Source organism: Mustela erminea, chromosome 3, assembly GCF_009829155.1.
Source record: "Mustela erminea isolate mMusErm1 chromosome 3, mMusErm1.Pri, whole genome shotgun sequence".
Lineage (NCBI taxonomy): Eukaryota > Metazoa > Chordata > Mammalia > Carnivora > Mustelidae > Mustela > Mustela erminea.
Genome location: NC_045616.1, coordinates 98,004,296 through 98,026,314, shown reverse-complemented (window position 1 = coordinate 98,026,314; position 22,019 = coordinate 98,004,296). Strand labels below are relative to the sequence as shown.

General features: G+C 39.8%; 1 protein-coding gene and 1 long non-coding RNA gene across 4 annotated transcripts in view; one reads left to right on the top strand and one right to left on the bottom strand.

Moving 5' to 3' along the window:
- CCDC192 (coiled-coil domain containing 192) overlaps positions 1-21,495 on the top strand; it is a 194,650-nt gene extending 173,155 nt beyond the window's left edge. For 2 of the 3 annotated variants that reach the window (XM_032336840.1, XM_032336843.1), the window contains exon 7: positions 20,632-21,495. In XM_032336840.1, coding sequence (XP_032192731.1) covers positions 20,632-20,918 — 287 coding nt within the window. In that variant the 3' untranslated portion in view covers positions 20,919-21,495. The remainder of the gene's footprint in view (positions 1-20,631) is intronic. The other variant, XM_032336841.1, reaches the window with a different exon arrangement.
- LOC116586637 overlaps positions 1-22,019 on the bottom strand; it is a 228,083-nt gene that overhangs the window by 91,971 nt on the left and 114,093 nt on the right. The gene's annotated exons all lie outside the window — the stretch shown is intronic.

Below are 22,019 nucleotides of genomic sequence, written 5' to 3'. Positions count from 1 at the left end.
AGGGGATTGGATGAGCCTGGTGGTGGGTATTAAGGAGGGCACATATTACATGGAGCACTGGGTGTGGTGCATAAACAATGAATTATGGAACACACACACACAAAATTGAATTTTAAAAAATTAAAAAAAAAAAAAGGAATTACTCTTTTCCAAAGCATTCTCTGCAAAATTTGCCCAATGACTACTCAGTCTTGTAGCTTTTCCCCTCAACTACGGTGCCTTGCTATATCTCATTCTCCTTCTTTCCCTTCGGTCTCTTTCTCTAGCGCTCTCTCTCTCTCTCTCTGTCCCTCTGTACTTCTATCCATCTTATACTACAGGGGCAGGATCAGCTATTCCAATAAAGAGTACAACATTAAGGGGGTTAAGTCCAGATTAAGGATCCCCATTGGGTTGTAGCCACTTACCCTCTCTTACTTCTTGTGTCACATTATCTACTTCCTCTCTGGATATTTTTCGACCACACAGACACTTGTTTACACACAGACAGATATACACACCTGCATCTCTATGTCACCCTTGCAGAGAGATGTTAATCTAAGGATTTATGTGCCCTACTGGCTTTTCAAACATATATTATAGTAGTAATACTATAGAACAAATTTTAAAAGTGTTTTTTAAAATTTTAATTGAAATTCTTACTTGGCAGCATTCTTATTTTCCACACGTGAGAGATTCATGCTCTTAGGCAAATATATAACTTTGTGGTTTATCATCAATAAGGGTCCTAATTTCCAGGGGATGAAAAAGCTAAAGAAGTATTTCTGTCCAACTTCTGTCCTTTGGCTGTTTTTCTATAAGAAAAGACTGACAAGCAGTTTGGGGGGTCATAGTGACATTAGAGGAATTCTAAATAAGGTATTCACTCCTACCGTTCCATCTATTAAAGAAGACAAGGTCATAATCACTGTCATTGCTTCATTGCTTTCCATTTAATTCAACAAGAATCTGGCACTTAACATGTATCCACTATAGGCAATAAGTACATAGTGTGGGTTGTTATACCAAGCATAAGGAGCTTAAATGCCAAGAGATAAACCAACAAACACATTGTGTTACTGGAAAATAGTTTAGAATGTATGCCTGGAACTTCAACATTTTTAATACAATCATAGGACTCAGCAGTCAAAAAAAAAAAAAAGATTAACATCTATGTTTTATAAATGAAGAGGCCCATGCACAGAGGAGCTGATTTGTCCACGAGTTGAAGTAATTATTGCAGTGGCAATCCATAAGTGTAGGCTGTGAACCCTCCCCTTGCATCTGTTGAGAGCTACTTTCTCTCCCTATACTGAACTATGTAGTTCACTCTCTGGCTCTTAGACACTATTAATTTGTCCAAGGGTATATTTTAGAGTGCATAAATATGTATATGTTTATATATATTTATATATGTATATTTATTTTTATATTTATACATATATATTTATATACCTGTGTATATATGTGTATATATACTGTATATATGTATACATATATGTGTAATATATGTGTAAGTGTGTATATATATATACACACACACATATATGTTTTACTTCGTGGTGTGTATAGTTGTCACTTTAGAAATGTTGACGTTTCTGACATTAAACATCTTTGCACACTAAATAGTCCATGCTACTAAAAACACTTCTCATTTATTTAGATTTTAAAAGTCTCTTCAAATGATAAACGAATATCAAAGGCAAATTTAAACTTAAACGAATTGAATTCTGTGTGTGTTCTTTAGCCAAGAAATAATTAATTCAATTTCCTCAATATCAAAATGTCAAATGAATAACTTCATCTTTTTCAAAACCAACAACTGCATCCAAAACGACCAGCTTCTTTTTCTGCTAAGATTTTGAGGCTCATGTGGCTTTCACTAGATGTTTCCTATAAATTTGATGTTTATGAATTGCTTGGTTTTAGCTATCTTCCAGGCAACAATTATTCAATTTATTGAGACTCTTGCTAGGGAAATGGCTACTCATAATAATTGAGAGAGGTTTTTAAATTTTTTTTTTAAGATTATTTATTTATTTATTTGACAGAGAAATCACAAATAGGCAGAGAGGCAGGCAGAGAGAGAAGAAGGGAAGCAGGCTCCCTGCCAAGCAGAGAGCCCAATGTAGGGCTCAATCCCAGGACCCTGGGATCATGACCTGAGCTGAAGGCAGAGGCTTTAACCCATTGAGCCACCCAGGTGCCCCGAGAGAGGTCTTTATTCATCATTCAGTCATTCATTCACTCATTCATTTTGTCTTCCTGATTTTTTTTCCACTTCTGTCAGAAAATTACTGTTATAAAAAGCATTGCTTTAAATATATTACAGTGTTATAAGCTTAAACATCAGTTGCACAGCCCATGCACTGATTCAGGAATGAGCTTATAACCTAATATAAGCCAATGGAACATGATGGATATTTGTTGAAGATTAAGGGATAGAAAAGTCTCCTGTTTTTCCATAGTAAATAAGGTAGAAACCCTAGATAGAAAGGAGAGTCTTCCCAGGAAGACCCTGGCAGTTGTCTGGGTACCAGAATAGAGCTAGGCTTAGGGAGAAGCTCACCTTGTGAAGAACAGAAAGACCAAACGATCTTCAGTTACTGGGGTCCCCAGTTACTGGGACTACTAGTTCAATTCTTGCCTGAAACTAGCCTTTACCTCTAGATTTAACCTTTCTCTTTATTACTTAAACCAGTTAGAGTTGGGTTTTCAGCTTTATTGCAGCACAAATATTACTGAATGATATACTATTATTGGCTTTTTGGGGGTTTTTTGTTGTTGTTGTTGTTGTTGTTTTGGTTTTTTTGGCAAGCTCTAAACCCAGTGTGGGGCTTGAACTGATGACCCTGAGATCACCAGTCACATGCTCTACCAACCGAGCCAGTCAGGCACCTCTACTGGCATTTTTAATTAAAAAATTTTGTTCACTGCAGCCGATGCTATTTGTCACCTACATAAAAGACACTATTCTTCATCCTTCTTAACACAATTCCAACTTTATTCATCATTTGGGTAGATAATGTGCTTCAGGGACCCTCCAACCTACCCCAAAACATTAATATTTATTAATCTTAATCAATCATAGTGATTCTGTTTCTTTGTCAAGGGCTTCTTTAGGAATATGATATAACTATGGACAAAAATAAAAAAGGTAAATTCTGAGTGCATCATGGAGTATTTAACTCTTAAAAAGGGAAGGGGCACCTGGATGGCTTAGTTGGTTAAGCATCTGTCTTCAGCTCAGGTCATGTCCCAGGGTCCTGGAATTGAACCCCATGTTGGGCTCCCTGCTCAAGCGGGGAGTCTGCTTGTCCCTTTCCCTCAGCCACTCCTCCACATGTGCTCACTCTCTATCAAAAATAAACCAAAAATCTTAAAAAAAAAAAAAAAGGCAGGCACAGAAATCCATTCCTTTTCTATATGTTAACAATGTAATTGTAGAAAGAGAAATTAAGGAACTGATTCAATTTACAATAGCACCAAAACCCATAAGATACCTAGGAGTAAGCCTAGCCAAAGAGGTAAAGGATCTATACTCTAGAAACTACAGAACACTTATAAAAGAAATTGAGGAAGACACTAAAAGATGGAAAACATTCCATGCTAATGGACTGGAAGAATAAACATTAAAATGTCTACACTGGGGGCGCCTAGGTGGCTCAGTGAGTTAAGCCTCTGCCTTCGGCTCAGGTCATGATCTCAGGGTCCTGGGATAGAGCCCAGCATCAGGCTCTCTGCTCAGCGGGGAGCCTGCTTCCCCTCCCCCTCTGCCTGCCTCTCTGCCTACTTGTGATCTCTCTTTCTGTCAAATAAGTAAATAAATAAAATATTTTTTTTTCTTTTAAAGATTTTTTATTTACCTATTTGACAGAGAGAGATCACAGTACACAGAGAGGCAGGCAGAGAGAGAGAGAGAGAGGGAAGCAGGCTCCCCGCTGAGCAGAGAGCCCGATGCGGGACTCGATCCCAGGACCCTGAGATCATGACCTGAGCCGAAGGCAGCAGCCTAACCCACTGAGCCACCCAGGCGCCCCAATAAATAAAATTTTTTTAAAAAAATGTCTACACTGCCTAGAGCAATCTACACTTTAATGCCATCTCTATTAAAATGTCATTGGCATTTTTCAAAGAGCCGGAACAATCCTAAAATTTGTATGGAACCAGAAACAACCCCAAATTGCCAAAGGAACATCGAAAAAGGAAAACAATGCTGGGAGCATCCATCACATTGCCTGACTTCAAGCTATATTATAAAGTTGTAACCACCAAAACACCATGGTATTGGCACAAAAACAGACACATAGATAAATGGAACAGAATAGGGCCCCAGATATGGACTCTCAACTACATGGTCAACTAATCTTTGATAAATTAGGGGAAAATATCCAATGGAAAAAAGACAGTCTCTTTAATAAATGGTGCTGGGAAAATTGAACAGCTACATACACAAGAATGAAACTGGGCCATTCTCTTACACCATACACAAAGATAAACTCAAAGTGGATGAAAGACGTCAGTGTGAGACAGGAATTCATCAAAATCCTAGTCATCAAAATCCTAGAGGAGAGGGGCTCCTGGGTGGCTCAGTGTGTTAAGCCACTGCCTTCGGCTCAGGTCATGATCTCAGGGTCCTGGGATCGAGTCCTGCATCAGGCTCTCTGCTCAGCAGGGAGCCTGCTTCCCTTCCTCTCTCTCTGCCTGCCTCTCTGCCTACTTGTGATCTCTCTCTGTCAAATAAATAGATAAAATCTTTAAAAAAAAAAAATCCTAGAGGAGAACATAGATAGTAACCTCTTCGACATCAGCCATAGCATCTTCTTTCAAGACACATCTCCAAAAGCAAGGGAAATAAAAACAAAAATGAACTTTTGGGACTTCATCAAGATAAAAATCTCTGCACAGCAAGGAAATAGTCAACAAAACTAAGAGGCAACCCACAGGATGGGAGAAGATATTTGCAAATTAAAGTATAGATAAAGAGCTGATGTCCAAGATCAATAAAGAACTTCTCAAACTCAACACCCAAAAACCAAATAATCCAGTCAAAAAAATAGGCAGAAGACATGAATAGACACTTCTCCAAAGAAGACATATAGCTAACAGACACATTAAAAAATGTTCAACATCAGTAGCCATCAAAAAAATTCAAATAAAACCACAATGAGAAACCACCTTATACCAGTTAGAATGGCAAAAATTAACAAAGCAGGAAACAACAAATGTTGGCAGGGATGTGGAGAAAGGGAAACCCTCTTATGCTGTTGGTGGGAATGAAAGTTGGTACAGCCAGTTTGGAAAACAGTATGGGGGTTCCTCAAAAACTTTAAAAAAAGAGCTACCCTATGACCCAGCAATTACACTACTAGATATTTACCCCAAAGATATAGACATAGTGTAAAGAAGGGGCACATGCACCCCTATGTTCACAGCAGCAATGTCCACCACAGCCAAACTGTGGAAGGAGCTGAGATGCCCTTCAACAGATGAATGGATAAAGAAGATGTGGTATATATATATGCAATAGAATATTACTCAGCCATCAGAAAGGATGAATACCCACTCTTTGCACAAACATGGATGGAACTGGAGGGGATTATGCTAAGTGAAATAAGTCAAGCAGAGATTACCATATGGTAATATGGTAATAACCAATTACCATATGGTTTCACTAATATGTGGAACATAATGAGTAGCACAAGAGACCATAGGAGAAAGAAGGGAAAACCGAAGGGAGGAGAATCGAGAGGGAGACAACCCATGAGAGACTATGGACTCTGGGAAACAAACTGAAGATTTTAGAGGGGAGTGGGGTGGAGAGATACCCAGCTATGGGTATTAAAGAGGGCATGTGTTGTGATGAGCACTGGGTGTTATATGCTGCTATTGAGTCATTGAACACTACACTGAGAACTAATGATGCACTGTATGGTGGTTAACTAAACATAATAAAAAGTGTTTTTTAATTAAAAAACTTTCTTAAAAAAGGCTGGGTGGAGACAAGACTTTCTTTTCTCTTCCAACATTTAGATAGCATTCTGTGAAGAATATAGCCACTTTGCAAATAGGAGAGAGAAATAAGGGAATCCAACCTGGCTTCCTTGAGTCACAAAATGAGCTGTCCCTGGAATTCCCCAGACTTCACCTTAGGTGCAGTAATAAACTTCCCATTGTCTATGCTGGCAATAGCCACATGTTCTCTTATTTGGAGTTGAAATAATCCTGACTAATGTACAGATCTTCCTTGACTTATAATGAGATTATGTTCTGATAAACCCATAGTAAATTAAAAACATTGTTAATCAGGAATGTGTCTAATATACCTAACCTACAGAACAGCCATAGTAGTTTAGCCTAGATAGGTATAAATGTGCTCAGAACACACTAGCCTACAACTGGGAAACATCATCTAACACAAGGACTACTTTATAATAAAGTGTGGAATTATCTCATGTAACAGACTGAACACTGTACTGAAATTACAAAACAGAATGGCTGTATGGGTAAAGAAGGTTTGCAAGTATATCAATTACTTATTCCAAAGATCATGTGGCTGACGGGGACTGGGACTCATTGCCACTTACCCAACATCAAGACAGAGTATCATATCTTATATCACTAGCCCTGAAAAAGATCAAAATTCAGAATCTGAAGTATGGTTTCTACTGAATGTATATCACTTTTACACCATCAGAAAACTGAAAAATCATTAAGTTGAGCCATCAGACCTTGAGTACCACCTGTATTCATAGACAATATTAATTCTTTGAGGCTGTCTCCAAGCAAAAATAATCTTAATTGATTAAACCCAATCTGAGTCTTAAAAATGTAGCAGATACTTTCACAATTTTAGGTATACTTTATCATTATCATTACTTAAACATTCAGTTTAAGTAATGTGAAGAAAAGAGGTAACCAATTCATTTATAAGGCAGATGAAATTTAACTAATTTAAATAATAATTAAATGATGTACCTTAAGCCAGAAACAAAATGAGAACTTATCCTGCTGAAGATTAAAGTGTCTCTAAGCTTTTGTTTATCCAGGTGGTTCAAACCAGAAGACACTGGGAGGGTCATCTTGGAAAGTAGCCAGAACAAATGCCCACAAGTCTTAATGGTAATCTAGCTGCCAGTTCCTAAGATTCCTATTATGTTAGCATTTTTTAGTTCAGAAAAAACTGAACTAGTTCTTAGTAAAGTAACACAATAGGTGCTGTGGAAATGTTTATTTCTTTTCCCACTTCCTCTTTCTCTCTTTCCTCCTATCTTACAAGTATGGAGGGGAGTTGCATAGAAAGAGGAAGAAGTGAAATTATAGTTGTGGGAGTTCTTTGATAGCTCTAAAACTTACAAATATTATTTTTCAAATACAAATATACAATGCATCCAAAGTATACCACAAAATTTTCCAGTATGAGAAGCAAATTTCTAAGAATTTCAGTAGTCTCCTAGATACATTTTTGTGTTTCTCTATGGTGTCTTCAATTTAAGCCCAACCTGAAAATAACTCCTTTGACATTAGCTTTGATAATGTTCTGAAGGCATATAAATTACATGATAAAGGAGGTTAATTAATGGGGAAAACATCAATGAAAATTAACATTTGTACCAAATATCAGATTTACTAAATAAAGAAAAGCTTGTTTGAATTCCCTCATGAGGAATTTCTCCATCACTTCTGAATTATCTTTTGAAATTTTAAGATGAAATTACATCTTGAAATTTCAAAAAAATAAAATAAATCTGGTAAAATTGGAATGTCATTCCACTGGGAGGAGGAATTGAAAGAACCATGTTCCATAGGCTGTTGTCAAGAACAGAACATATTTAACCTGTTGATTTCAGTTAGCACAGACATCCCTGGCATTCACCCTTCCCAGAGTCCATTTCTTACTGTTGTCTTCTTAGTGTGAAATGTAAACAAATAGCAAGTTGCATAACAGTAAAAGAAAGCTAATAAAAATGAAGTTAGACTTGTATAGGAGGTGGCACAGAGAAGCAATCCTTGTTTTTGTGAGCTATTCTTCTCAAGGGTGAGATTTGATATCACCTACCCACTTCAACTCTGCTGTTGCCTCTTATGTACTTAAAGGAACTTCAGGGCTTCTTCTCTGAAACCCACATTTCTCTTGGTCTCTTCTGAACTAAACCTTGGAGATTCCAACAATAAATGTCCAAATGCTCAGGTGTGTCACTATAAAGTCCATTTCTGTCATCTGAAAAGTAGGTCCCACCAACCGTTAGTTCCTTATGGCTATCTATTATAGTTCCATCAAGTGACTAAAACTGAGGAAGGAATAACGGAGTTTGGGAAAGTCCTTGATAAAATAGTACCCCATGGAGATTAAGAACTTAGTTTTTGAATGAGAATTACAAGTTGAAAGGTATTACAGGAATACATAGCCTGATCTAATAGGTATGGAGACAACTAGACAAAGTTAAGAGTTATTTAGATGTTTGAACCAATAGCACTTAGGGACAAGAGAAATGGAAGAGCATGAAAGTAAAGGAGAAACCTAAAATAATGCTCAGCTTTCTGACTCTAGCAAGGGGAGGCATGGTGATGCCACTTTACTCAGCTAGGGAATACTGAAAGGACCTCAGTTTTAGAGGTTAGATAATGAGTTCAGTTTAGGATGGATTGTATGTTAGATGTTCGTGAGAGGTCTCAAAGGAAGGGGTCCCAGGTCCAGGGCTCAGGTCTCACCTAGAGCTGGAAACTGGAGCATCATTCATACAAACAGAATGCAACCCAGGCCACAGAAAAGACCTATAGAGAGAAAGAAGAAAGCTTAAGACCAGGAGTTTAAAGGATCTCCATGCAGTAATTACTCTGAGGAAGAGCCCACAAAATGAGACCAAAGGAGTAGTCAGAAAGTTTGGAGGAAAACAGTCTCATATTACAGAAGTCAGGGAAAGAGTGTCTTATGGGAGGCTGTCAACAACCGCCAAAGTTCAGAGGCCCTACAGGATGAACGTTAAGTCCAATGGATTTAGTGACATCAGTAAGTTCAGCAAGGTGAAGTTGAATAATGTAATGGAAAACAAAATCTAGAGTGTGCTACGTTCACAAGGAGAAAGGGAATCAGAGTATAGACAACTCTCCCAAGAGATCTGATAGTAAAAGGGAGAACAGTTACAGAGCAAAAACTGAAGAGGCATTAAGTAGTAAAAGGGTTTTATTTCCTTTTTTAAAAAAGATTTATTTATTCATTTATTTACTTGAGAGAGAGAGAGAGAGAGAGAAAGCACAAGCAGGCAGAATAGCAGGCAGAGGGAGAGGGAGAAGCAGTCTTCCTGCTGAGCATGGAGCCCGTTGTGGGGCTCAATCCCCGGACCCTGGGATCGTGACCTAAGCCAAAGGCCGATGCTTAAGGGACTGAGCCTCTCACATGCCCCAGGTTTTATTTCCTTCTTAAGATGGCATCAGAGGACTACATGCTAATGAGTTAGAGTCAGGGGAAAGGTTAAAACTTATAAGGAATGGAGAATAACAAAGGCATGAGATTCTAGATGATACAGGAGGGTCTGGAATCTAGTTCTCTCTGGATGTCTGGAAACCTAAGCTGAAATCCAAGTCCATTGCTGACTTTGCACATAAATGAGCTTTCTGGGAATCCTATAGATTTTCCTCATTACTTAGATGTTCCTTAGTTTTCCCTTCTATATTTGCTTCCCATTACTGTTAAAACACATTATGACAAATTTAGTGGGTTAAAACAGTACAGATTTATTATCTCAAAGTTCTGAAGACCAAAAGTCTAAAACAGGTGTCACCACGTTAAAATCAAGGCATCAACAGACTATGTTCTTTGTTGCCACAAGGCAGCTTTAGGGTAGATTCTGTTTCTTTACTTTTCCAGCTTCTACAGGCCACATACTTTTCTTGCCTTGTGGTTCCTTTCTCCATCTTCAAAGGCAGCAGTGTAACATCTTCAGAAACCTATTCAGAGGTCTGGGGACATCTTTGGGGGCCCATTATTCCGGATAACTGTGTGGATATCATTGGGGAGGGGCAGTATTTTGCCTACCCTACCTCTCTATTTCTAAAGTACTCTGAGAAGCTTGTTTAAAATAATGGATGGAGCCAGGAGAGCATCCTCTGCTTAATGTTTTACATAATTAAAAATCTCAGTAATTAATCTGAGCAATGTCATTATCAAAAGAAGGAGTGTTCACCACTTGGACAACCGTTCTACATGATGTGAAAACTGAACTTGGACAGTACTAGGTGCAGTTGATTTTATCATTTTTAGGATTCTAGGGTGAAATACATCAACAATCTGAATAAATTCTGTATGATCCTTCAGCTGCTATTTTTAAGAAAACAGCAATAGTGACATCCGGGCAAACAGTGAGGAAGACTTTATTAAGGGCTACTGATGGCAATTAGTGTCCAGACTAACACAGTAGGAAAGAAAGGGTGACTCTATTCTACATTATGACAAGGAAAAGTGGGGATTTATAGTAGAGGATAAGTAATTTCATCAGATCTGGAGGATGTCACCTGGGTAGAGGATAAGTAATTTCATCAGATCTGGAGGATGATCAGATTCTAAGGGTGGGGATTCTCAAAAATTGATTGAGCAGACTTCACTCGGCAAGTGGGCACCTGGAGACAAGGTTGAAAGATGAGTTCAGAGGAGCCTAAGTAAAGTTTGGTTAGGAAAAGAGTCTTTGTTACAGTAGTATTTTTTTTTTGCAATTTATTATATCTTCTGCATATATTTCTTATCTTTATCCAAGAAGCACTGAGTCTAGACCTAGCACTGAATCCAGGAGGCTGGTAAAATTCCATGATACCATCACTAAGCTAAGCAAAAGGAAGAAGTTGAGGGATAGGATAAGACTTAAGGCAGAGAAGAACCCATATGTGGTGAGATATAGCTGCCATGTCACTCCAAATGACCACATCCAAGTGTCCTGTTGTCAGGAACATTTAATAGCACTGTCAAGTCAACTCAACCAAAATGACTTGCACTCTTCTCCACAAAACCCATTCTTAGGCCCTGTTGATACAAGCAAATCCCTAATCCACAAAGATGAGGAATTATTTATCTTACCTTTCTCCATTAAAAAGAAAATTTTCATTGCCCCTGTCAAAGAATAACACTGCCAATACTGTTCTTACTACAGCATTATATAAATTCTCAAAGCCATGCAACATCAGAAATTGTAACAAATAACTGAAAATTAATGCAAACAACCAAATTGGTATTCTTCATTCTATAGACTTGGCCTCATATAACCCCTGTGAATCAAGAAGAAAAGCAGGAGAGTTGTACACTCTAGTACAACATGCAGTCCAAATAATATAAAATTATCTTTATTTTTATTTCTCCAATTGCCTTTGAGTTCATACTTATTCCACTGCCAATAAGCATAGAAATAGTCCTTCATCTACTATCTCTTCTTTTTCTTCTTTTCTCAGTCTCCTATGTATCTCCCTCCTATGAATTTCCTTTTCCCCTACCAGAGTCCATTTTCACCTTTCGGCCTCTGACCAGGCATCAGTCATTGTGCTTGAACCACTCTTCTCTTCAATGCAACCAGATTTATAGGAGGGGACTTCAGGTCCTGCTCACTGGGAAATGTAGAAGAGATTCCAATAAAAAACATTTCTTCCCCTTAGATTGATTTCCTTTAGGCATAACTCATGTGCATTGTGATGCTAACAGTGTTTGTGTTGTTTCCCAATCTTGCTGAAGAACTCTTTCTGTAGAACAATTTGATAAGATCTAAGACCCTGAAGAGGGTAGGAAGACACCCGTCCCTGAAAGGGAGCAGGACTAAGTTAACCCATATTGTTCTACCCTCACCTGGTAAAGAGAGAAGGTGGAATGCAGCACTGCACTAGGCCCCCACCTAGTGTCTGGCCACTGGTTGCTTTCCCCTCTCTCCCATCATGGACCAGCCTATATTCATTTTGTGGCACCATCTTTGAGATGTCCTCATTTGCTCTTCCACACAAATCTCTCCCACCTCCCAAGCTAGTACCAAGGTATTCACACATCTTTCTAATATAATATTCTTATCAGCCTTTTGGGGACAGATCAATTGGCTTCAGGAAGCTCCAGAAAGAAAATCCTGGATTCAGATCTGCTGAAGGGAATTCACTTGCTCCCTGTGTGATGGTGGCAGCTTTGGAAGCCGGGGAATCACTGTGCTTGCCCTCAAGGCATCATCTCTCTTTTTAGAGACACCTCTTTTCCTTTCCAGACTAGCTTGTGAGGAAATGGATCCAACCACCAACTGAGAAACAGAAACAAAAGCAAAAACAAACCTTCAAACTCATAATTTTCTTGGGATTCTGGAGATGATTCTTGGTCTAACTTGCCAAGTTAGACCTGGCAAATTGTTGCGGAGATTTAAGCTAATAGTGGAGGGAGGGAGGAGAAGACCATGGATACATTCAGTCAGTGGTAATATTCACAGGCAGAGCCATGTCAAGTAACAAGGGAGAGGCACTGAGAGTATAATAGATGTGATTTCTCGTCTGCTATGCATACTGCAGCCTTGTCAAGAAGAGGCATGCCTGGAAGATTTCTGGCCTACCTTTTAGGATTTAGCCAGAAATTTAGCTCCCCATGCTTATTACAGGTCAGCAGAAATTCATCTGCCAAAACTTGGCCAATCATCAGAAGCACCTAGGGCACTCTGTAAAACTATAAATTCCCAGACACCCTCCTAGATTCACTCAAGCAGACTTTCAGCAGTGAGACTTTGGATTCTCCATACTGATGAAACTCCCCAAGTGCCAGTGTGAAGAACCATTTTTATAGCTCATAGAATCTAAGTCACAGATCTGGAAGAGAGTTATTCTAACATTTCCATTTTCCCATTTAACAAAAACTTAAATTCACAAGTGTTAAGTACAATGTTCTACAATAACAACAGTTTATTTTCTGGGATGCAGTAGTGAAAAGCTTTCTGTGAATAAAATATGTGCCTGGGGAGGAAATCTGGGAACTATGCACCAATGGAAACCTTTAGACTGGTGCATTGCTACCATGGTTTTGGATCATATATGCACTTAACTTTCATCCATTTAGTCACTTAACAAATGACTTAAGACACGTGCCAGGCATTGCTTTAGATAGAGAAGACATAATAGTGAACAAAACAGTCAAGTATTTCTGCCCTCAAGAAGCTTTCATTCTAGTGGGGTAGAAAGAGACTACCAAGAAGACAAAAATGAATAGCCAGACATAACATTATGGAAAAAAAAAAAAGCCGGGAACAAGAATCTGACTTGTCCAGGAGTGGGGACTGCATTGAAATTGTAGGCAAGACATCTGGGGAGACTTCACTGGGTGAAGGTGACTTTGGAGAAGAGAGACCCGAGGAACTGAGGGAACTAGCCTTGTATGCATCCAAGCTGCAATTATCCAGGCAGAAGAAGTAGCAAATGTAAAGGCCCTGAGGTAGAAACATGCCTAGCCTGTTAGGAACAAGGAAAGAAAGAATACATGTGTTCGTGAGGTAAAGGGGGGCCAGATCACATAGTATGTTAGAAGCTGAGTTTTTAGTCTACATGTGATGAAAAATCATCAGAAGATTTTAGACAAAAGACTGTCAAGACCAACATAAAGTTGAATGAGACCTCTTTGTACAGAGCTGAAACCAAACTGAAAGGGCAGGTCACAGAAGCAATAGGAGCAGACATGAAGCTATTGCAATCCTTCAACTACAGTACCTGTGCTGGGCAAGAGAGAACTAACCATTTCAATAAACACAAAACATGGGCATCATGTGCATTTATGCCTCTAAGTCAACAAAGGGAAGAGGGTAGGGATTTGCAGTTCCCTCAACCCATTTACTTCTTCAACATGTCTCCCAGTGAGAGCATCCTACAGCCACAAGAACAATGCTAACAGCTGGAGGTGAGTGTTCTTCATCCTACCTGGTCCTCAAACACTGTACAAGTCCTCAAAGCATCCACATCAGCCAGACCCCTCATGCTGGTTCTGGGGACTGGCATGGGCCCAACATCTGCGGGAGGCCCCAAAACTTGAAGCAACAAATGCTTCCTACATACTCTCTCTCAGTCCTTGTTTTTCCTGAGTGTTTTCTTCATTAAGTGCTCTATAAGCTCTTTGCTCATTCTCCAGAGCACTTCCCATGTCATCAGCCCTGCATCCCTGCCATCGTAGTTTTAAACTAAGTATTTTGTTCCTTCCAAAGCATTTACTAAAACACATGTGTTCAGGATCTAAGGTGTGGGGCTCTTGGACTGCAGCTGGGTGAAAATATATATTTGCTCCAGTCTACCACTGCATCTTAGATTTTTCTGCTAATATAAAATCCTATCGAAACAGTGGTCATCACTAAGATGTGGGAAGTTTTTGAATACACATTGAAAATTTATAAGCATCTATCAAATGACATTTCAGTTCTTTTAACTGACCAAACTTATTTGCCAATTAAATCTATTCTTCTTTAAAAATATGTATTTATTTGAGAGGGAGAGAGAGCACAGGGGAGTGGGGGACAGAGGGAGAGGGAGAGAGAGAATAACCAAGCAGATTTCCTGCTGAGCTTGGAGCCCAAGGTGACACTCGATCCTAGGACCCCAGGATTATGACCTGAGCTGAAACCAGGAGCCAGATGCCCAACCAACTAAGCCACATAGGTGCCCCAATTAACTCTGTTTTTTTTTAGTGTTGTTCTCATTTCCAAATCAACAAACACGTGCCAACTTCAAATGTATTCTAAGCATTCACAGCATTAATAGAAAGTAACTAAAAACTCCTTGAAGTTGGCCGTTTGTCACTAGAGACCCTGGTCTCCGTATTAATAAAAACACTGAAGGGAGCAAACAGAGAAAACTTCAAGTAGTAAGACTAATCTTTCTTTTTTTTTTTTTTTAAGATTTTATTTACTTATTTATTTGTCAGAGAGAGAACACAAGCAGGCAGAGTGGCAGGCAGAGGCAGAGAGAGAGAAGCAGGCTCCCCGCTGAGCAAGGAGCCTGGGACTCAATCCCAGGACCCTGGGATCGTGACCCAAGCTGAAGGCAGCAGCTCAACCAACTGAGCCCCCCAGGCGTCCCCTAATCTGACTTTCAAGAAGTAAAATACTTGTGCTATAGGAACCCCCCAAATAAGCAAATCATTTATTGCAGAAAAGTACTATCCTTGGAGGGTAACTGTGAAAGTCTAGAGAAGGACAGAAAACTAGGAAGGTTATTGTTGAAGTTTTGTTTATTGTTCAAGTAGTGAGAGAGCGCTTATTTATAAGGATGAGCCAATTTTCAAGTCCAAGTATGGCAGTAGATGAAACTGGACTCCCTTGTGGTTACTGAGAAATATATACAGCTTCCAAAACCACATGAAGGTGAGTCAGAGTGATGGGCATTTGTACAGAGGAGGAAGCTGACATAGTCTTTTAGGCCAAACAGTAATCCTGGGTGGCTCTGATGAAATAAGGTATTTAATCACCTCACCAGGAAGAGTCTTTCTTATTGAGTAAACACTTGGCAATCTTGGTCATTAGCTTGAAAAGCAGAGAGAAAAGTAAACACTGATGAGGTGGTACGCAGCACAGATGTTTGTTTAGGCTAAACCCTGAATGTCCTTTGGGCCCCAACTCAACGCCGCCTCTCTCCTGCCCAAGCATGGAACTGTGAATGTGGGAGCCAAGTGCGCATCTCATTTGTTCTCTACATGCAGGGTCCCAGTGACTAATTACTAATGAATTAATTTTTAAAATGACTGTGGAGACCTGCCTGGGGAGATGTGTGCTTCCCATCATGAAAGGCATGGGAAGCAGAAACTAGATCACTGGTTCTTAGCATTTCTGTGTTCATTCAACATTTTTACATTGGTGGCATGAGTGAAGGGATCCAAAGGGGAAACACCCATTTTTAGAAACAAGTGTTTAGAAAATCTAAAAAAAGCCTCCCAGACATTCACTGGGTCACCCTTCAGCAATGTATCACTGTGGACATGAAACTACTAACTTCCCGGATGCACAAAGCAATGTTTCCATGTGATTTAGGTCTTTGAACCTAGTATTACACCATATGTCCTTTCTCTGATTAGCAACAAGCCGTATCCTGCTCTCCTTCAGTCTGCCCGTCACAGCTTTCTACCCACCGGGTATCTCTCTAACAATGTGAAGCCACATGGACGATAAAAGGCAAATTTTACTCATTGATTACTACTGGCAGTTGACCTATGAAGGGCAGGAGAGACACTCATGCCTGAGAGCCACTTAAAAAAGCATCAGTTAGGGATGTTGCAGATGGAATTCCCTAATTAATAGGGATGTTCAGGTGTAATGTGCAGGTGAGATCAGATGGTCCCAAATACCAATTCTAAGCTGAGTCTAAGTCTCTAAGCTACTCAAACTGTAATGGCCTCTGCTATTATCTCTTTAGTTACTGGTATTTTTGATATAACTCACATACAGCACTTTGCTAAGAGCATGAAGGGTTTAATGCTATTAAGAATGAGAAGCTGGAAATGGTCCAAGGCAAATGGCACAATTTTTTCTGGGTCTTTTGTCTTTCAAGGCTACATCAAAAAGTGAGCCCAGCCTGCCCCAGCTGTGAGTAAAAGAGTGCCCCTGTTGTCTGTCTTTTCTAAACCTTTTTAACCTTGCACAACTGCCACCTCCCATTTCCTTGTCACCATGACCCTAAGCCATCATTCTCATTCTTGCTTCACGCCTATTTTAAATTGAAGCAGAAAGAGGGGAAATCATGAAAAACAGCATGTACTTGTAAAAACCTCTGCAATGGTAGCAACTGGGTTGTCATACCCTGACTATGGCTAATCAGGTTTTCTCCTTCCCTGTGACAGGAGAATTTCTCTTGTCTCTGTGTCTCCTTCAGTCCCTGGGAATGGGGCTAACCATTCCTGAGATTATCTGGTCAGATGACAGAATCCTCCATGCTTCAGGCAGATGTGACCTTGGCAAGACTATATGAGCTGCTAATGAAAATCTAGGAAGGACCACCAGTGTTTCAGATGTGGGGATGAGTAGAGCTGTCAGGAGCTTCCGGGTAAGGAGCCTTGACTCCAGAAGAATGGGGCACAGCAGATCAGGCAGAGATTAGTGGTGGAGTCTGGACAAATCACTGGGGTGGCCTTGGGCTATTTCCACTACAGATAGGATAGGAGTCCCTATTCTGGAGTTCCCCACTTCATTGAAGAGTTTAAAATGTTTCTGTGATTTGTAATGTGCTTAGAAACAGAACAAAAATATTTTCATTGTATGTGTGAAGAGGTCATTGGACTGTAAAATATAGCTGTATGAGAAATTTCCTTCTTGGCATATGTACTTCTTTTTTTCTTTTTTCTCCCCAGTTTTATTGAGATTATAATTGGCCTAAAACCTGGTGCAAGTTTAAAGTGCACCATGTATTCACGAGATGCATGTGTATTTTGCAAAACAATCCCACCACAAAGTTAGCTAAGAATACCATCCCATCACAGAATTACCATTTCTATTTTGTGGAGCAAACATTTAAGATCTATTCTCCCAGCAACTTACAAATTTGCAGTACAGTATTTTTAATTATCATCATTATGTTACACATTACTCAGAATTTATAACTAGAAATTTGTACACTTTGACCAATACCTCTCCAATTCTTCGCTCCCTAACCCCCATCTCTTAGTAAATACCACTCCATTCTTTTTCGATCAGGTCAGGTTTTAAGTACCTTATGCTTGGTAAAATACGTCAGACAGAGAAAGACAAATACTATAAGGTATCACTTAAGCAGGGAATCTAAAAAAGCTGGTATGCTTATCAGCATTTCCATTTAATACATGAAAACAATACAGTGAGAATCAAGGCCCTTGTGCTAACTCTCCTTTTCCAATTGTCTTTTACTTGTGCTATTGTCTGAATTGTGTCCTCAACGAAATACATTGAATACCTAACCCTAGTGCAACAGCATTTGGAGATGGTGCCTTTGGGAGTGATTAAGTTTCAGTGAGGTCATAAGGGTAGGGTCATGAGATGAGTGACCTTAGAAGAAAACATCGGAGAGCTTGTGGTCTCTCTCTGTGCCACGGGAGGACCCAGTGGGAAGGTTGCTCTCCGCAAACCAGGCGGAGTTCTCACCAGAACCCATCTATGCTTGCACCTGGATCTCAAACTATCAGCCTCCAGAACTGTGAGAAAATAAATCTCTGTTGTTCAAGCTCCCCTGGCAACGGTTTGGTTTTGTGTTATGGCGGCCTGAACTAACCAATACACCCAGTCTCTCTTTCCCTCATTCTCTCTCTACCTTCTCTCTCAATTACTCTCTCTGGGAGGGCACTCTACAGATGTAGACCTAGTAACAGCAATTCCTAGGTAATGCCCTCCTGTTGCATTTTTACCCCTTTATCACTAGAATCAGATGAACAAAGTATTCTACCTATACTGCATTCTTTTAAAAAACAAACACTTTTGACCAGTTTGCCTTCTGTAATGGCACTAGGCACCTTTTTTTAGTTGTGTAAATTGGTAGGAAATAACTCCCCCTGAAAAAAAAAGAGGAGAAATTGGAGAAAGAAAAGACGGAAGAAGGGGTCAAGGAGAAAGAGGACAAGCCGGCACAACAAGGAGGGAGGCTTCCGAGGCCCTTCTCCATCCCGGAGCCTCACGAAGGCCCTGCCTTCCCTATCCTGCCCACTGTTCCTTTCCTTTCTATCTTCTCACTGCCTCTTGTTGCCACTTTCTGTCTTTTCTCTCTGCTCCCATGGAAACGCACTTCAACCTACAAGAACCCACTCTCCCAAGCCCAGATTTCCATACCTCCACCTTTGGAAGTAACAGAAAAATGAACTGTGTGCTAAAGGTTGAGAGTCAACAATCCTCCCTCCCAAATAACAACCATACATATTAGCTAGAGACACCTATGAGGAACCCATCTTCCTGGATTTCAGAAAGTGCTTATCCAAAAGGAAACTCGAGCCCAGGACCAGCCATCAGAAAAGTGAGAGCCACCAATGTAGGCCACATACAAAATTTTCCATTTTCTAGGAGCCACATTTTTAAAACAAGAAAAACAAATGAGTGAATACTGTCCTAAAATGTATCTTATTTTATACAACAGATCCAAAATATTGTTTTCACACATAGCCAATTTTGAAAATCTAATGAGATAGTTCACATTTCTTTCACACTAAGCCTTCAAAATCAAATGTGTATTTTATATTCACAGTACATCTCATTTCAGACAACAAACTACATGCTCCTTTGAGATATGGAGATTTTTTTCATAGCTTGCAAAGAAAGGCGGGCAAACGACCATCTCCTTCAGTATTAGTGTTAAAATTTCCCATCTTCAGAACAAAAAACCTCCCCCCCAGATTCTCGAAATGTAAGACATCACTAAGCACAATTGCTAAGAGCAGAGAACATCCTGATCTTCCTTCTCATCACTTCTGGGAGGCCCAAAGCATCCTGGCCACTGTGCACGTCAGTGTTCAAGCTTTCATCCCAGGATCCCCTGGGGGAAATTAGAAAACAAACAAACAAAAGTGAGTTTTATTTGCTGAGAAGTGGGTGATTCCCTGCCTGCATGGGCCATCACAGCAAAGCTGCCCCATCTTCACACAATATTAACAGGCATCTGTCTCCTGGACCTGCAGTTAGATTTCCCTAGGGTGCAGCTGTAGGGTTTGTGTTCACTGAGGACTGAGTAAATGTTGGACCTTTAACCACAGTAATCGGCTGTCAATACCATTCATTCATACGCTATTAGCTCCATTATTCCTACAATGACACCCAAGCAATTGACAACCCTTACTTAAAACTAATGTCTGTACTTTATGTAACATAGAGACATGATTTTAATGGTGAAAATTCCAGGATGAGAGTGGTAAAGCAGGGTGATCCTACTAAACCCCAGTAGGATGAGGTTTGCTTTTAGCAGCTACATTTTTTGATGGTCTACTGGGACTTCCTTTTTTTTTTTTTTTCGGTTTCCCTACTGCCAGCCACCAAAATTTTATCTCCTTATTGGAGCCTCCCTCTCCCTCTCTCCTCAGGCTTTTATCCTTATCTGAAGGGTCAGAAGTTATAAAGGATAAACTTTTACCTCTAGGAGATACTGGTAATTTTTATTGAGATGCTGAAAGTTTCAGACCTCAAAAAAAGAATCTCAATGGCACATACTGGATAACCTCAAATTACACCCCTGCCAATTGTAAAGCTGACTTGGGTTAAGGAACTAGTCTTTCCTCATCACATCCTCCAGAAGGGGCAATAACAACTTTTTTTTGTTTTCCGAGTTGAGTGAAAAATTCAATTTTAAAGTGTATCTCTACTCGATAGTCACTTTTGTGAAAGATTCTTAGGCAAAAGGATACTGTGAAACTTGGGATGGCTGTTGTTTATAGATTGGATTTTCAAGGCGTGCTCATTCCCATGGTTAATTAAAAGTTCAATGAGTACCAAAAAGAGTTGGCAAAAACTGATTCTCCTCCCTCTCTGGAGGCTTCCAAGTTCTTTTTTCATGAGCACCCAGAAACTTTCCCCTCACCGGATCCAGATTCCATTCTCTGTCTATCTGACCAGATGACGCAACATCTGTGTTCCCTTTTAAGAACGTGAGAAATAAAGCTTTTTCATCTTCCCTCTCTTTGAGTTCTGGGAAGTCCAATTAAAACTGCTCAGACTTTCTTTTTCTTCTTTGCCCTAGAAGACAATGCTCGGGAAGAGTCCTGTGGTGGTCTCCCGCCTGTGGAAGAAAGTGATCGAAAAATTAACCTGATTATGGAGTTGTCGACGCAGGTTTCCCTTCAGACTGAGAAGATCACCCAGCTGGAAGATGTTTTAGAGGAAAAGGAAAGGAAAATTCAGCAGCTGGAAGCTGAGCGGGGATCCCAGCCCTTCCAAGAGGTTGAGGACACTCCAGAATGTTTACAAGAAGCCCCAATTTTCTTTAATAATAGGGTCACCCCCGTGGTCTCTGATGAAGATATGTAAGCATTCCTAGTAAGAAAATAATAAATGTTTATTAAGTGTCACCAGCGTAAAGTCCAGAACCCAGCTAGTCTCCCCAGTAGCAAACTCAAGTTCAAGATGATGGGTTTGAATAGATCCCATAGCTTTTGTATTAGAAGGAAACAAAACAAAGGGGATTCTTCAGGAGTAATTCCTGAATACTTCCCCTTCAGACATCAGCCATCAGGTAACCTATACACTTGCAGAATACTATGTTTTTAGATATCCCAGATAACCACGGGACAAAGAAAAACACACAGCTAGACTGATGGTCAAAGAACATAGTATCATTGTCTTATCAGAGGTTTGTCACATTGCAAGATGGCACCATACCTGTATCCATAAGCAGCTCACCTGTGGACAGAAAACTGTCATAAAAGGCAAGCTTCAAACTGGGGGAAATGGGGGTACTGAAGAGTAGAATCATTGCCAGCAGAGTGAACAGCCATGAGGTCTGTTTTTTCATATCCTCTAGACTATATTTCTTTATGGCATGTCTTTTATTAGCACTTAGCGAGTGGAGAAGTGAAATAAAATTAAAGCAATAAAAATAAATAAAGAATGGGTGAATCAGCACTGTGGTCCTTTGGGAAAAGTGTCCTGGGACAACATCTCCTTGGGAAAACAGACAACACTGATTTTTCCTGTTGGACCCAAACTCGGACCAAAACAAAATATACTCTTCTGTTATTGTTGTATCAAGGAGGTGCGGACAGCACAAAATTATGTCGGGAAAAATAAAGGATGGGTAAAGGGAAGCTACCCTGTAATTAATGGGCTAGAAGGAATTGTATCCCATTCCTCTTTCACGTATCCCCTTCAAGTAAACTATTTCCCACACAAAGGGAGCAGTTAGGCACTAACTTTGGGAAAGACTTTGGGACTTAATTCTTATTGGGCTAGTACAGAATGACTCAGGCAAACAGCTCTAGCTCTCCCATAAGTCTGACTACATCACTACTTCTTGATTTAATTAGACCAGTTCAACAAATACTCCCTGAAACTCTTCTGTCTACCAGAGACAACAATAGAAGTCAGAAATATCACAGCAAACATGAGAATCACCACTACTTTTATAATGCA